At 35.6% G+C, this 14,348-nt stretch overlaps 1 protein-coding gene across 11 annotated transcripts in view; it reads left to right on the top strand.

Annotated features, from left to right (window-relative positions):
- INSC (INSC spindle orientation adaptor protein) overlaps positions 1-14,348 on the top strand; it is a 138,624-nt gene that overhangs the window by 66,623 nt on the left and 57,653 nt on the right. For all 11 annotated transcript variants that reach the window (XM_040559282.1, XM_040559280.1, XM_040559275.1 and 8 more), the window contains 4 exons: positions 5,250-5,595; positions 6,070-6,122; positions 7,602-7,725; positions 10,294-10,407. In XM_040559282.1, the coding sequence (XP_040415216.1) occupies positions 5,250-5,595; positions 6,070-6,122; positions 7,602-7,725; positions 10,294-10,407 (637 nt within the window). The remainder of the gene's footprint in view (positions 1-5,249; positions 5,596-6,069; positions 6,123-7,601; positions 7,726-10,293; positions 10,408-14,348) is intronic.

The raw sequence follows: 14,348 nt of genomic DNA, 5'->3' as shown, positions 1-14,348 counted from the left end.
TTGCCACCTACAGGGTTGCTTGGCCTATTCTAGAGATCCTGTGATTCATTAGTTAACAAACTACTTGCTAGATAAAAGAAGATGGAAGAAGAAGTGCTGGTAACAGAACTCTGAATACAACATATGTCTTAAAAATGTAAGATGAGATTTTTTTCAGTAAGCCTTTCTCCAGGATGCCTGCACTGTGTTACATAGTGTAGAAATGTCTGTATGGAACAAGGTCTGAGTGTCTGTTGAAGCAACATCTTTTAACGTGCTGTTCTAAGCTGATTTCAGCCAGTGATGCCAAATGGTTTTGTCAAAATAACACAATTTTAAAAAGACTTTCTTTGGCAGGCATACTAGAATTCAGAGTATTCAAATTGGTAGGTACTCAAATTCAGTTGAATGGTCTTGGAAACTTCATCAACTATTTTACAACCTCAATTAAAATAGAATGACTTTAAGAAATGCTGGAGACTCTTTTGACTTTTTATTTTGCACTGAATTATTTTTACTGCTATTTTTACATGAAATGCTGCTCTTTTAATGTAGAGTCTAGATAAATTGTTTTTTTGTCAATATGCCATGGCATACTGAATCCAGAAATTCAAACTGGTGGGGAATTATCTATAAACATGAAGGTCTCTGTCAGTTAACCAGCTACTGGTGCTTAATAAAACAGAACTAGACAAAATCACACCAGTGAGGTCCCTATGCTTGAACCAATATTGTTCAACTTATTTGTTAACTACCTGAAAAACAGTTGTAGTTGTATTTTGCATCAACACCACTTCAGCCGATGCAAAATCATTCAGGTTAATTCAAAATAACTGCAACTACAAAATCACTGAAGTGTCTGTCAATATTGAGTCACTAAAATATAAAATGCCTCATCAAATTAAATGTTAATGAACATAGTGCATGCTAGGAGGAGAAGGGAACTCAAGAACTACCTCTTTCATCATACATACAGAAGGACTAACTTTTCCAATAGTGAAAAAAAATAATTAAAGATTCTAAATGAAAAGTAGTAGTTTTTCTGGAAGATAAAAAATGAAACAGCTCTCTTGAAACACTTAAAAGAGAAATGTAATTTGGGGAATTCTTGGAAAACAAGAATTCACAGAAAATGTGATTCATGTGTATAAATCTGATGTACCTGAATTTTTGATATCGTGTGCTGTTCTTGCCATCTCATCTTGTAAGGTCATAGGATAACTAGCAATGGTTTTAGAAAATATGGGGAAGGGTAAGTAGCTGATCAGATGTGTGAAGTCACTTCTGTGTGGTGACAGACTAGATAAACTGAATTTCTCTAGCTTGAAAATGAGAACTCAGGAGATATGGTAGGGCAAACAAAATAATGAATTACACAAATAAGGTGAATGCGGAGCTCTCTTTCAGTATTTCTTAGCTTACAAGAACTAAAGAGTTTGTGTTAATATCTCCAGGCAGTTAGTTTAAAACAATAAGAAACACTTTTTCATACAAAACATAATCAAACACTGTGAGACACTGCCATTAGATGCTGTGAAGGCCAAAAGTTTAACTGAGTTCAAAAAGGGATTAATGGCTACTTTTGTTTCATGAATTGTAAAAACATCCTGCTCAGACATGTATTTTGGCTTAGGAAGTTCCTGAACCACTAATTGCCAGAAGATGGGAAGGAGGGGTTGCTGAGCTCCTGCCATGCCTCTTGTAATCTTGCCTTATGCATCTGCTAATGGCTGTGTTGGGAGCAGGGTAATGGGCTAGACAGATTTTTGGTCTGACCCATTATGGCTGTTTTTATTTTTTAGGCATAATATTTTTTTCAGTAATGGGAGACGAGATGGAAACTTACTACTTGTTTTCAGATATCAGTAAATGCAGTTTGGAATATGATTTCTGAAAGCTAATTAGGAATGATCACATTTTTTGCTTTCCTTTAATATATAAAAGATAATCTGCAAATTCATGTACTGAATGTTCAGGAAGATTACTTTTGAATAAGTGGAGATGTGAGTAAAAGCAAATCATTTATATATTTCATTTGAATAAACATAAATATATTTAAAGAATAACATGCCAGAAAAGTTGACATAGTGAGAAAGGAAAGTTTTCTGTGGTTCTTTTGTCTGAAAAAAAGCAAATTTTTTTTTTCCTGCCAGGTTAGTTTAAAGAATACTAAATTTCACATGATAAAACAACATAAATTCCCCTACTGTATTACTGACAATTACTTTAGTAGGAAAAGAGGCAAGCAACAAGAGTTTCTTTAAAATCTCTTCTTTTTTTGCAGTTTACAATCCTATTTTTTTTTTCCTTCTTATTGTTGGAGTAAAGATTTCCTTTTGGGATTAAAGGAAACATGAGCTATATTCTATGATATTCTAGATTCTATGATTCTATTTCTTGTTTTATCTGACTAACCTATTTGAGCTTTTTTCTCCATATAAACATTATATATATATATATATATATATATCCATATAAACATTCTCCTACATTATATGTAGGAGTTTCTGTGCTCACTAAACAGAGAATTAATCAATTATCATAACGCACTTTAGAAATGAAAAATACATTACTCTGTCAAACGAGTTTATCCTGGACTGCATGCAAAGAGTGCATGTCAATATAAATCATGGTTTCAAAGTTCTAAAGTTTTTTTGTCCATTAGGAAACCTTGCTTCACATTCGAAAAGGCAATAAGGAGACTACGCACAGCAAGGAAAAAGTGAGCCACAATTGAACATAAAATGCAATTACACAATGTTCAAAGCTGAGTAAATAAAGACCTTAAATAGCAGTAGCTTGAAATTGAAAGTAGTTTCATCATATGTGGTGAAAGGCGGATTGGATCAATGCAACTGATCTCTTGTATCTTGTTTGCTGTTGATTTATATTAAATTATACTTGAGGTGAGACTCCTTTTCATATGTATATAATAAATTTTGGTAATTTCTGCAATGTTACCTTAGTGGTCTGGAAGGGGATTTCTTGAATTCATCTGGTGTTCAGCACAGTAGTTGAAAAGGCCTTCTGCGTAGTCTTCCTTAGCTTGGCTAGTGCAGTTGTAGATTTTGCCCTAACAGTAGGGCTTTATGTGCCTTTATAACAGCACACAGCATTAGTGCTGTGGGGCTGAGTGCAATAAGTCCCTGTCCAGACTAAAAGAATGGAGGCTATAATACAAACTTTCTTTTTGTTCCTTCTGATATAGCATCTTGGAAAAACTGCAGCACATGTCAGAAGGTAGACAGTACTCCACTACAATGCCGGATTTAGCTGTATGATAGCAACAGAAGTTTGGACAAAATAATTGAGCCCAGTCTCTTCTGCTTGCACTTAAGTTTGTTTCTTCTTAACCGTTCATCTTCACTTCTTTGGAATCCTTTATTAGTAATCCATCTTTCACTTGAGGAAGAGATAATAAAAATTTCAAGGATTTCATATTGAGAAGGGCTATCAGAAAATTAAGGCTAAATCTGCAGCTGATGAAAATTGACATTTTTTTTTATTCTTTGCAGCTCAGAAATCTGAAATTCTCCATTAGTAAAGTGCTCCTTTTGTGATTTTTTTATGTGTACTAATGTTACATCCACTAGTCATGATTGTTTATTAATTCTGTAGAAACTATTTTAGATGTACAAAAACAATTTTCTATACCATAGAGACTTGCAGTGATTCTCAAACACTTCGCCTCCTTCTATGCTTTTATGGGTGAGTGATATAGTATTGAGAGGGGATATTTTGGGCCCACTGGGGAACAGATATTGATGAAATCAGTCTTTATTGTTGCAAGATCAAAAAAGTTAGCATGGCCTGGGATATTGTCATGGTATCATTCATTTATCCCAATTCCAGCAACCAACATAGAGAGCATATTTTAAGCTTTTGGTTGAAGATGAAGAAAATTCAAGAAATTTTAAAATAAATTACATTTTTTTCTTAATAACTCATCTTTTTCCCTTAGCTCTATATAATGGTGTATTCAGTTTTTATATATCTACTATTTATATTAGAAATGTTTTAAATGTGTCTTTTCTGTGTTTACATATATATATTAACTACAAGGTTAATATATACTCTCTTCTGAGGATCGGGAAGGGGAAAACAAACTGAAATAATCTGGGCCTACTGTTAAACCTGAAAAAAAAAAGACTGATTTCCGGACATGGAGAGTGTTCTGTCCTAGGTTTGAAAGCAAGCGTCAGGTGGAATGCCTTGGCAGAGGTGATGCTCCTTCTTTGGGGAGCTTCCTTCCACAAAAGGAAGTGGAGTTCCAGCCTTAGGTGTGGTAGGTGAGAGTCAAAATACACAGCTGGGAGCCTGCACTTGTGCAGTCTCCCAGGCCCTCTGCAGAAGGCAGTGAGGGACCAGCCAGGCCTTTGATGGAGAAGGCAAATTGCCAGGGAGGCAAAGGGATCAGGGTGCAGCCTTGAGTCTCTGGGGAATTTGGGAACAGTCACAAAGACAAGCTTAGCACTGCTGCTGCCTCGGGTACCACGCTTTGCTAATTGCATCCCTGCCAGAGGGTGCAAGTGCACAAAATGCAGGCTCATTGCCTTGTGTCAGGGTATACCCAAGTTCTTTCAGCCTCATTGTTTCACAGCACGTTTGCTGTAGTGCAAAATTGTGCTTTGGAAGTTAAATATGCAAATTGTACAGACAACAGTGAGAAGCACAGGGAAAGATAAAGGACTGGTTGGGAAGTAGAGTCCAGCTGAGGTTTAAGGGATTATGTTATGGCAGAAACCAATATTGCTGACAGCATCATTATCTGTCTTGGTTTTGCTGTGTCAGAGTGGATGTAAATGGCTTTGAAAAGATGCTGCAAGGTTAAACTTGCCTGTTCAGTGAGAAAGTAACAGGTGAAATGTCTAGAAAATGTTAACAGTCCCATAAGTAGTAAGCAAACACATGCAGAACATTGCTACTTCATTGTATCAAACTTTGAATTTACAAGAAACTGTAGAATTGTTTTCTCCCCAAACTACAATCTAAACTTCTGCTTAGTCATCTCTATTCTCTACTTATTTTTCCCTAATAGTTTTGTAGCATGATGTGTGATGTAAAGGTGATCAGAAACACAAAGATTGTCTTTGGAATAGAATGCAAAGCATGGTTCTGTGTTATAGTACATGCAAATTGTTTGCTCAATCTGTTATTTTTTGTCAGTCAAATGCAACCTGATGGTTAGACGTACTAGTATTTTATTGCTGATCATTACACTAAGGATCACTTTGTTTCACCTCATTCTTCCTTCTTTCTCTACCATCTAGCATGCATTTAATTCAGGTGGACTCTGTTCAGCGATGGATGGAAGATTTGAAGCTGATGACAGACTGTGAATGCATGTGTATTCTCCAGTCCAAACCAATCAGCATTGAGAAGGATGAACAAAATGAACACATCCTTTCCTCACAGTATAGCACATGCAATAACTTGCAGCTGCTGTTAAAAAGAGCTTGGATCATAAGCACAGAGTTAACCAGGATTGCTCAAAAACTAGAGAAGAACAGATGGCAAAGAGTCCACAGCATGACAGTAAGAGTCAATTGTCATGTACGTTCCATGATAAATGAGTACAACACATTTACTAGAAGTTCTTCAGAAGAAATGCACCAGGTAGTTACTTGTCTTCTGTCTTTAATTTTTTAAATTGTAATAACTGCAACTTTCTTTAAACAATTGGTAAGAAATTCTTAAACACAACACTTCTTGCTGAAGACGTTTAAATTCCTTTTTGTCTATGGAAGCATTCTTGACTCATTATGGATCCTATTTTATCATAGGCCTTATTCTGAGTGCTGATAATATCGACAAATTATGCTGAAAAAAAATTTAGTTTTCAGTGACCACCAGACTGAAATAATTAAATGCCCAATCTGTGAGTTCCTTTGCATTTAAAATTTAGAAAATTATACATTTTAAACTTCATTTTTATCTCTACTTGTTTTATTCAGAAAAGTAGGAAAAGGGTGTCCATCTGTAATAATACAGTTTTGGAGGGTTTTTGCCTAATTATCATGAACAAGCATTATTTATTTTTAAAAAGCAAATATGTATTGTTACTTAAAATAACATTTTCTCTCTCTGCAGTTGGAAAAACTTTTAATAAACAAGTGTTCAGAATTTACAGCATTTACAGAAAGGTAATTTAATTTTTTTGTTTGAAATATTCATTTTGCTTTTTTATTATTATGTAGAATTTTTAATGGGAAGTACAAATCCAGCAAAATCTTCAAACGTTGGAACTGCAGCTCTGAAAGGCTTTGAGTGTTAGCCTCCAGTGTGTGAAGTGAACTGCTTTTATCTAAACTGTATCCTAATGAAAGATGGAATCTGCTGTTGTACTAGGAGCATGGCATAAACACAACACTGGTAGAGAGGATTTTTCAGAGCTTTTAGACATCACGGGAGAAAGTCTGTTTCTATCAGTGACAAAATTCCCATTGAGTTCTCTGGAACCAAGATTTCAGCTTCTGCGAAAAACTTAGTGTGAGATTGTCATACAAAATGTACCTCTGTGCGAATATCCACATTAGTAAATCAAACCCACAAAATCACATAAATATGCATTCCTTTAAGTTGCACTTATTGGTTTACTTAGCTCCATGCACGCTGGGATGCTGACACTAAAAAATAAAAAAGACACCATCTAATTGTAAACAAGGAATAATTTTTTTTTTTTTTGCTTTTTGTCAAACTCACACAGCTCAGACTTTACTTTTATATTCTACACATATATTTAATGAGATCCCCAATCCTGTAGTGTCCATCTCCAATCAACCCTTTCCCTCCTTTTCTGTTTGAAAAAAGTTAATATAGGTAGGTGAAAGACAGGCAACCTATAGAAGAGAACATACTGTGTAAATGGAAGCACTGATCAACCAATCCGTATCTTATATTGCACCTCAGCAGGCCACTAATAGGTTTTGACAATTTAAAATAATGTATTTGTGTGTGGAAACACTAGTTATTTAATTTGAATTGTGTAATGTTTTCCATCTTTATTTGCTTTCTTCAGTTGGCAAGTATCATTGGTTACAGGATAGTTATACCAACTCTGTAAACTTGCTGTGTCATCTTTGTTCGTAGAAGGCCTAACTTTACTTTTGAGTTTGCTCTTTAAATTTAAATTATCTCTAGTCATTATTCTGGACATGCATTCATTTTGTGCCCTTATCCTGCTTTCATTAAACTAGGACAAATATATATATATATAAAGCACTTTTCTCATCAGGAAATATGGATATGCACAGCTGCAGCTGAAATGCAGACATTCTAGAGTGACTGGTGACTGTAACTAAAAGCATCAGTGGAAAACAGCAGAGTTACACTGGTATAAACACAGAGCATATGCAGCAAAATTTGGCATGCAGTCTGTGTCATTGATTACTGTCCAACACTGTCCTTTGGTGTTATGCTTACCATGTGCAGACAAAGCTTTGATATTCTGGTGTGATGCTAATGGCAAAGAGATGGTGTACTCGTGAACAACTGAATCCTTGTTATATCCGTGTTTTTAATGTACTATTACAACATAGAGAGCTCACCTGTGACAGCTTAAAACAATTGCTGTCTATTGGATCTTGTTTTCCTTCATTCCTTCCCTTTCCCATTCTTTTTAGGTGTGTACAAACTGAGGATGAACAGATGCTGAGGTCCATGAAATCCTGTGTTAATGAAACACTCACTACTGTTGCTCAGTATTTTGGCCAGTTGATAGAGCTGGTTTTAACGCATGAGGCACAGGTTAGTCTACAGAGTTTTAAAAAAAAAAAAAAAAAAAAAAAAAAAAAGTGTTATCCAATTGTTGAACCTCAAGGGAGAACATTGATAATTACAGCTCTGTTTTCAGCAAACTTCTGATTGGTAATTCAGATATCTTGTAAAGAGATTTAGGTGTACGTTCACCTGATTTGTTTTCCAAACAGAATGATCTTGTGGTTCACTATGTTAATTACCATTCCTGATAGGTGTCTTTCAGTGCAAGGGAGCTAACCTCTGGACAATGCCTACTTTATTAGAGCTTTGGACTCATTTTTCTCTTCCCTTCCTACAGATGCTGCTTTTCTTTAGAAACCACAAAAAAAAAAAAAGAGTCTATCCTGCTCTTGACAGTTCTTATTAAAAGCCAAAACATCTAGAAGATGTTCATATATATATTATTACACCAGACATTTTAACCAGTACATATCTTAGACTCTAAGAAGTAGTGATAAAATACAATATATGACTATCAGCATTCTTGTTGCATCAAAACAGAAAATAAACCCTTATGTGGTAGATGTAAAAAAAAAAAAAAAAAATCAAATTCATAACCATCCACTAGTTTTTGAATAATTCCTTCATCCATAGTGTGAGGACCAATGAGAGCAAAGTCTGTGTGTCTATGTATGTATAACCTTCCAGAAGCATTGCAGGCATGATGTGTAATTTCCAGTGGTGATTAAATGTAGATAAACACACAGTAATTAAGCTGAGGTTACAGATGCTCTAAAATTTTTCCATTAGAGCATTCTTGAGGTAATAACCTGTAAGTCTAACCAATCTGTCTTGACTTAAACTAGTTTCTTGAGATCTTATTAGCTATCCCTTTGTACCAGCTTCCTCAAAAACAACAACAACCAAGAAAACCCAACTAATTACGCTCAAATCATTTGTATATGTCTTATAGGTGATGTTATGTTGAAACTTTGAGCAGGAAAAAAAAGAAAATAAGAAGCTTGATGAAAAGGAAATAGTTAAACAGTATTTACTACTGTGCTAAAGCAAAATCACTGCATGGTATTTTTTAAATTCTAATGTACCTTGATGCTTTAAGATAGCAAAAAATTTGCGGCTCTTTCAGAAACACCCCTATAGTTTTTAAAAGATCACTGCTAGGAATTGAAAGTCTCCAGAATATATTTGCAGAATTATAGTCAAGCTAACAAGCTACGTGCTAATGCACTTTGGTTAGGATTTATGAGAACTACATGAAATGCATCATATAAATTTAAGTGCATAAATAACTGCATATTGCAAATTCAGTGAGAAGGTGGTGGTTGTTTTGATGCTTATTCCCTTTAATCTGAAGAGGAGTTGTAGACTGTGAATAGTTCTGTTTGAACACTTTGATGCTTGCTGACACATTAAATCCTGATCCCTAATCCCTATATATTTTAAGAGAGCAGGGTTCTGCACCATCCCATCTGTATTCCCATGGCTGACGACTTGGGAGAGAGGTCATCTGTCAAAACAAAACAAAACATCATAAGAGCAGTTTTCTGAACCACCTAGTCATACTGTGTGCTCACTTCTGCTATACAACCACATTGTCTGTGGGTAGTTGGCCACACTGGAACAGACTGTTTAGGTGAGAGGCTAGGACTATTTACTCAAGAGCTTTATGTTCCAATCAGTGTGTCGGGATTTATTCATGAAAATGATTCATATAATAATGTGAACTGATAAGTTATGTCTTTTAAAGAAGAATTTTTCTAAAGGGAGATGCTAAGGGTGGAAGAACACAGCGTCTTAAAAGGAAGATAACCGAGCTTTGTATCAACAATAGTGTAAAATGTGGGATATTTCTTTGCATTTCTTTCAAAGTTGTATTAAATATGTAAATGATTACCTTCCTCCCTCTAACAATTCTTCTTCTAATGATTGTGTGCTTTCAGAGAATAAAATTAAGCTGTGTTCTTCTAGCAGCTGTGTTTATCTGTGCAGTTGCAAGGGCATACATACAAAAGCAAGATAACTATTTACAAAGATAAAATATTTAACCTATTTCATATATTTGAGAAATAAATGATTTCTCTCTGAGTATTCCTGTTATTGATCAGTGACACTTTTCCATTTTAACTAAGACTACTGATGATCATAGAGCCTTAGAAAGTTGTGTTAGAAAGAGTAAGGCAATATTGCTAATAAATAATGTGAAAATCCTGCATCACATTGTGATACAGCTTCTCCACTGAGACAATTAGTTGCCTTCCCAAATTTTTAGTTCAATTCCAGGCCAAATCTAATAATAATTTACTGAACTGCAGAGTTCTTTATTAAAAGGTTTCAAACACATGCCTGTTTTCTTACTCTGATCATATTTATTTTGAAATATTGCTATTCTTGATTACATCTATTTAAATGTGATAGAAAATGTGTTAAAATATGATTGATCTGACTCATGCCTATGTTTTTCTTTGCTTTCAGTTTATCTGGGTGAGAAGGAAAATGGTATGGATTAGATGGACTAGACTTTCTGCTCCATCTCATCTTAAATATAATACATTTTTCATTGGAAGTAACTGTGTTTTACTGTCTTATATCAAACAGAACCTTCTGAGACAAATAGATTTGTCGGATAGTGTGTACATCACTGAGTCAGCGATTAATAGCTTGTTCAGCCTTACCCAGGAAGGTGCCCGCCTTTGTCGTATCATAGCTAAGGTAAGGGGAATGTATGGATTAATTTGGAGTAAAAATAGTAATACAAGTGGATTATTTTACTTAACATACTAGTGGTGGTAAGTTTTGAAATGTACAGGACAAGATGAAATTCTGTATTTCAGGAGACTGATAAAATCTAGGTTAAAGAACAACAAAACTTAAATCTGAGAAACTTTATTATTATTATTATTTTGCTGTTTTATAAATAAATTGAGCATGTAAAAGAGAGAAGATAGCAGGCAAGAAGTCTCCTGTCAGTTAATGGTTCTTGATGTAGATATTTCACAGCATCTATCTGGATCTTTTCTTGTTTCAATTTATGTCCATCCTTGTTTTCCTCCCTCCAGGTACTGCTGTAGAAGGCCTGGCTGTGTAATCTTGATAATCTCCTCTGAGGCACTGGCAAGCTGCTGTTGTTTTTTCTTGCCCCTCTCTCTCCCCTCTTGAGGTGTATGCACTCTTGCAGCTCAGGTGGCATCATTCACGCAAAACCAAGCAAAATGGAAGGAAATTCTCATTAGTTTCAAGTGCCTAATTAATGCTGATAATTCTGAATATTACAGACGAGATATTTAGACTAAAGTTGTGTGGGCAAGCAAAGGAACAGGAACCTTTTAAGTCTTTCTGACATGTCTTTCTTAAGTCTTTTTACAGAGGGCTGTCATTGCAGTGTAGGTTACTTCTGGCAGCATGTGCTCTTACTCATTCAACAGTTGATGCTCACTGTGGGTATAAACCCATCACTCTACCAAGATTAATGATACTGTCAATCCCTGCAGAGTTTGTACCTCTGAGGACACTTGGATCTTGAAAAAGTGAGAAAGGCAAGGCATTTTATGAGGTCAAGGATAGGGTAATCCAATCCCTAGTACGTACATATAGAAGGAAACTTTTTCCCCCCCTTGTCCTGCTTGGAGATGAGGATAAATAGCACCATCTAATTCTTTTTTTTTCAGCTCTGCCTTTAGATGGACGTTTGCACCATAAAAACACTACTCTGTTCTTAAGGCTGTGAATGAGGTAGACTCATGTATAGTGGATCCTGGCAACAGCATGAGAGGTTTATTTTTTTCTGAATTGGTATTTGAGCTCCACTCAGTGGTACCCCCCTCCCCACCCCCCCAAAAAAAAAAAAATTAAAATGTTGAGTATTGAGGAAGTACAGAACTTACAAATTGGAGAAAATCGGTCATCTTCTTTTTATTATTATGAGAATTCTGCAGAAAGTTCAATTTATCAGAAATGAAGTCTGACCTTCCATAAATCACTAAATTAATTTATTACTATTATTACATGGATATGTCACAGGATGCACTAAATCGTTTCCAAGTGAGGAAATGCATGTCCTTATGCAAAGAACCTTAAGTGGTGTTTGGTTGCCAAACTATAGTGGTGATTGTGTCACCCATCCTGTGCATCTGTTTGCTCTATGCACTGAAATGCAATTATCTGGACTCACTGTCATCCTTTGTCTTCTGTATGACATTGGTTATCTGCATCAGTGAGAAAGGTGGCAGAAGAACCATAACAGACCAAAATTTTGCATTTGATCACTTGAATAGGCAGTTATGACAGTGAAAGTGCAGAGTGATTTATAAAATCAAGAAATAAAACAAACAAAAAACCTGATGCTGTGCCCACTTATTAAGAGGATGAGAATGGATTTAATATTTGCAAAGATCTCAAGATCTCCCATACATACAGAAGTTTCCTAAAGAGCTATTGTTGGAAAAAAAAAATAGACAGAAGCTGAATATTTGTTTAGTGAAAGCAAAACTCAACAGAGCTATTCATGCAAACTTGAAATCTTACTCTCCGTGACAATCTGTGATCTTGTCAATTGCTGTATTAGTGTGTTCTTCTGTGCCTTAAGCCATAAATTATGCTTCTATAGTACATCAAAATCTTGGACATGAAGCCAAGAACCATGTTAATTTTGAGAAGCTACTTGGAACTGGTTTCTTGCTTTACATCTTGGTAAGGTTTTCAATCGTCTCCCTCCTTCCTTTTCCTCCCCCTGCCAACACAGTTACCAAAAATTAAAAAGTCTTTGAAATTCTAACATCCTCTGCTGAAAAGTCACCTATAATTTTATTGTACCTGGAGGCATCCTTTGACTCACTGGAAACTGTTTTGAGCTTTGCAGTCGAAGTTAAAATATAGGTGTTCATTATTTTTTTCAGCATGTAACTAATCTGCCGTGGAAGAGTCATGTTGTCTCACACTGTCAAGCCAGCTAGTTGTTCTCTGTGTGAAGTTTAAAGGCTAAGATGGTTTCTAACATAAATGAGTAGTAGCAAGGACAACATAAGAAATGAAGGAAGAAAGAAGAAACTTAAATAATAACATTAATAAAAATACTTGAATTCTGAGCTAAAAGAAAAATCAATGATGTGGTGTAAGTTTTAAACTATGTCATGTGCATCTGATGTCTCTGCTGGTGGCAGCATAATGGAAACTCCACCAGTTTAGATGATTTTAAATGCAAAAAGAGAAAACGAGGAGAGGAAGAGCCAGTGCAGCATTTGTAGCAACTACCAGTTGCAAAAACCTGTTTTAATCAAGCTTCTGCCTGTGGATTATTTTCCTACCTTTGGAAGCAAATGTTCCTAAAAATCCTTCTTTCTTATGTCTCCTGACACATAAGCATAAAACAATGTGGCTAACTTGGATCATTATCTAGGGCTGCATTCATTGCAGGGGTGTATTCATAAAATCTTTATAGCATTATGTCTATGAGATTTGATCCCAGAATCTCTCATTTTAAAACCTGCAAATTATTGTCTTTGTTGTTAAAATTCTTACCTTCATGTTACGAGATCATAAGATCTTAAAAAAATAATAAATAAATAAAATAAAAATCACAGACTGGCTTGGATTGGAAGGGACCTTAAAGGCCATCCAGTTGCAACCCCCTGCCATGGGCAGGGACACCTCCCACCAGACCAGGTTGCTCAAAGCCCCATCCAGCCTGGCCTTGAGCACTTCCAGGGATGGAGCATTCACAGCTTCCATGGACAAATTTTGAGTGTATTTGAGCACCTGTAGAAAACATTAGCATTGCTTGAAGTAGACTGGTTTTAAATTGATTCAGCTTCATGACAACCAGAAGAATCCTTAAAAATGAGAGTTTCAGAGTTAAAATAAATGCCAGGGCATAGAGTAATACAGGGAAAAAAAAAAACACTTCCTAAATAAATCCATTTCACTGATCAATTAGTGTAATGCTAACTTTATTGGACTGGATAGTATATTAATAGTCTCTCTAAAGAGAGAGAGGCAAAAATGCAGATAGTATTTATTTACAGTAAAACAAATATACCATAGCTGTTTATCACACCTTTCTTTGGAGTAGCTGAGCCTAAATGTTTTACTGTTTGAGTTCCATAGGGTTGTGCAGCAAACCATTTATATATCAGTTCCATTTCTAGCAAGTATTTATTAAGAAGATTTCTTTAGAGCTAATAACAAATGTTGTCCTCCATCCCAAGGAAAGGCTTGATGGGAATTTGCTGTACTTTGAGTTGTGTAAGGCTGGACCTGCAAAATACTACTCCTTAGAGCTGGATGCCTTTTTTTCTGCTCTTTATTCACTCAACCCGTGCACAGTTTGGCTTTTTATCCTCATGACCTCCCTCACATACTTGCGATTGTATTTCAGGTGATTTTGTTATCTACTGCTAGCCCTTCTGAACTGCATCTCAGGGATGTCTCCAGGAAATTGAATTCCTACTAGTCCAATATAGGAGAGAAACAGGTCATCAAGCATTAAAGCAAGTTGTCCTGTCATTGCAGAAAGTATGTGAAGCCTGTCCTGAATGAAACTTGTATTACCACAAGAGCAATGTTTAATGTGTTAGTTTGGCAATTCCAGTTCTTAACCAAAAGTTTGCAAAGGGTAAATAAAAGCATGCTTAGATATATTGGGAGCTTTTGGAAAG

The sequence above is a fragment of the Cygnus olor genome, chromosome 5, assembly GCF_009769625.2.
Source record: "Cygnus olor isolate bCygOlo1 chromosome 5, bCygOlo1.pri.v2, whole genome shotgun sequence".
In the NCBI taxonomy this organism is placed as follows: Eukaryota; Metazoa; Chordata; class Aves; order Anseriformes; family Anatidae; genus Cygnus; species Cygnus olor.
This window is presented reverse-complemented; position numbering and strand designations above follow the sequence as displayed.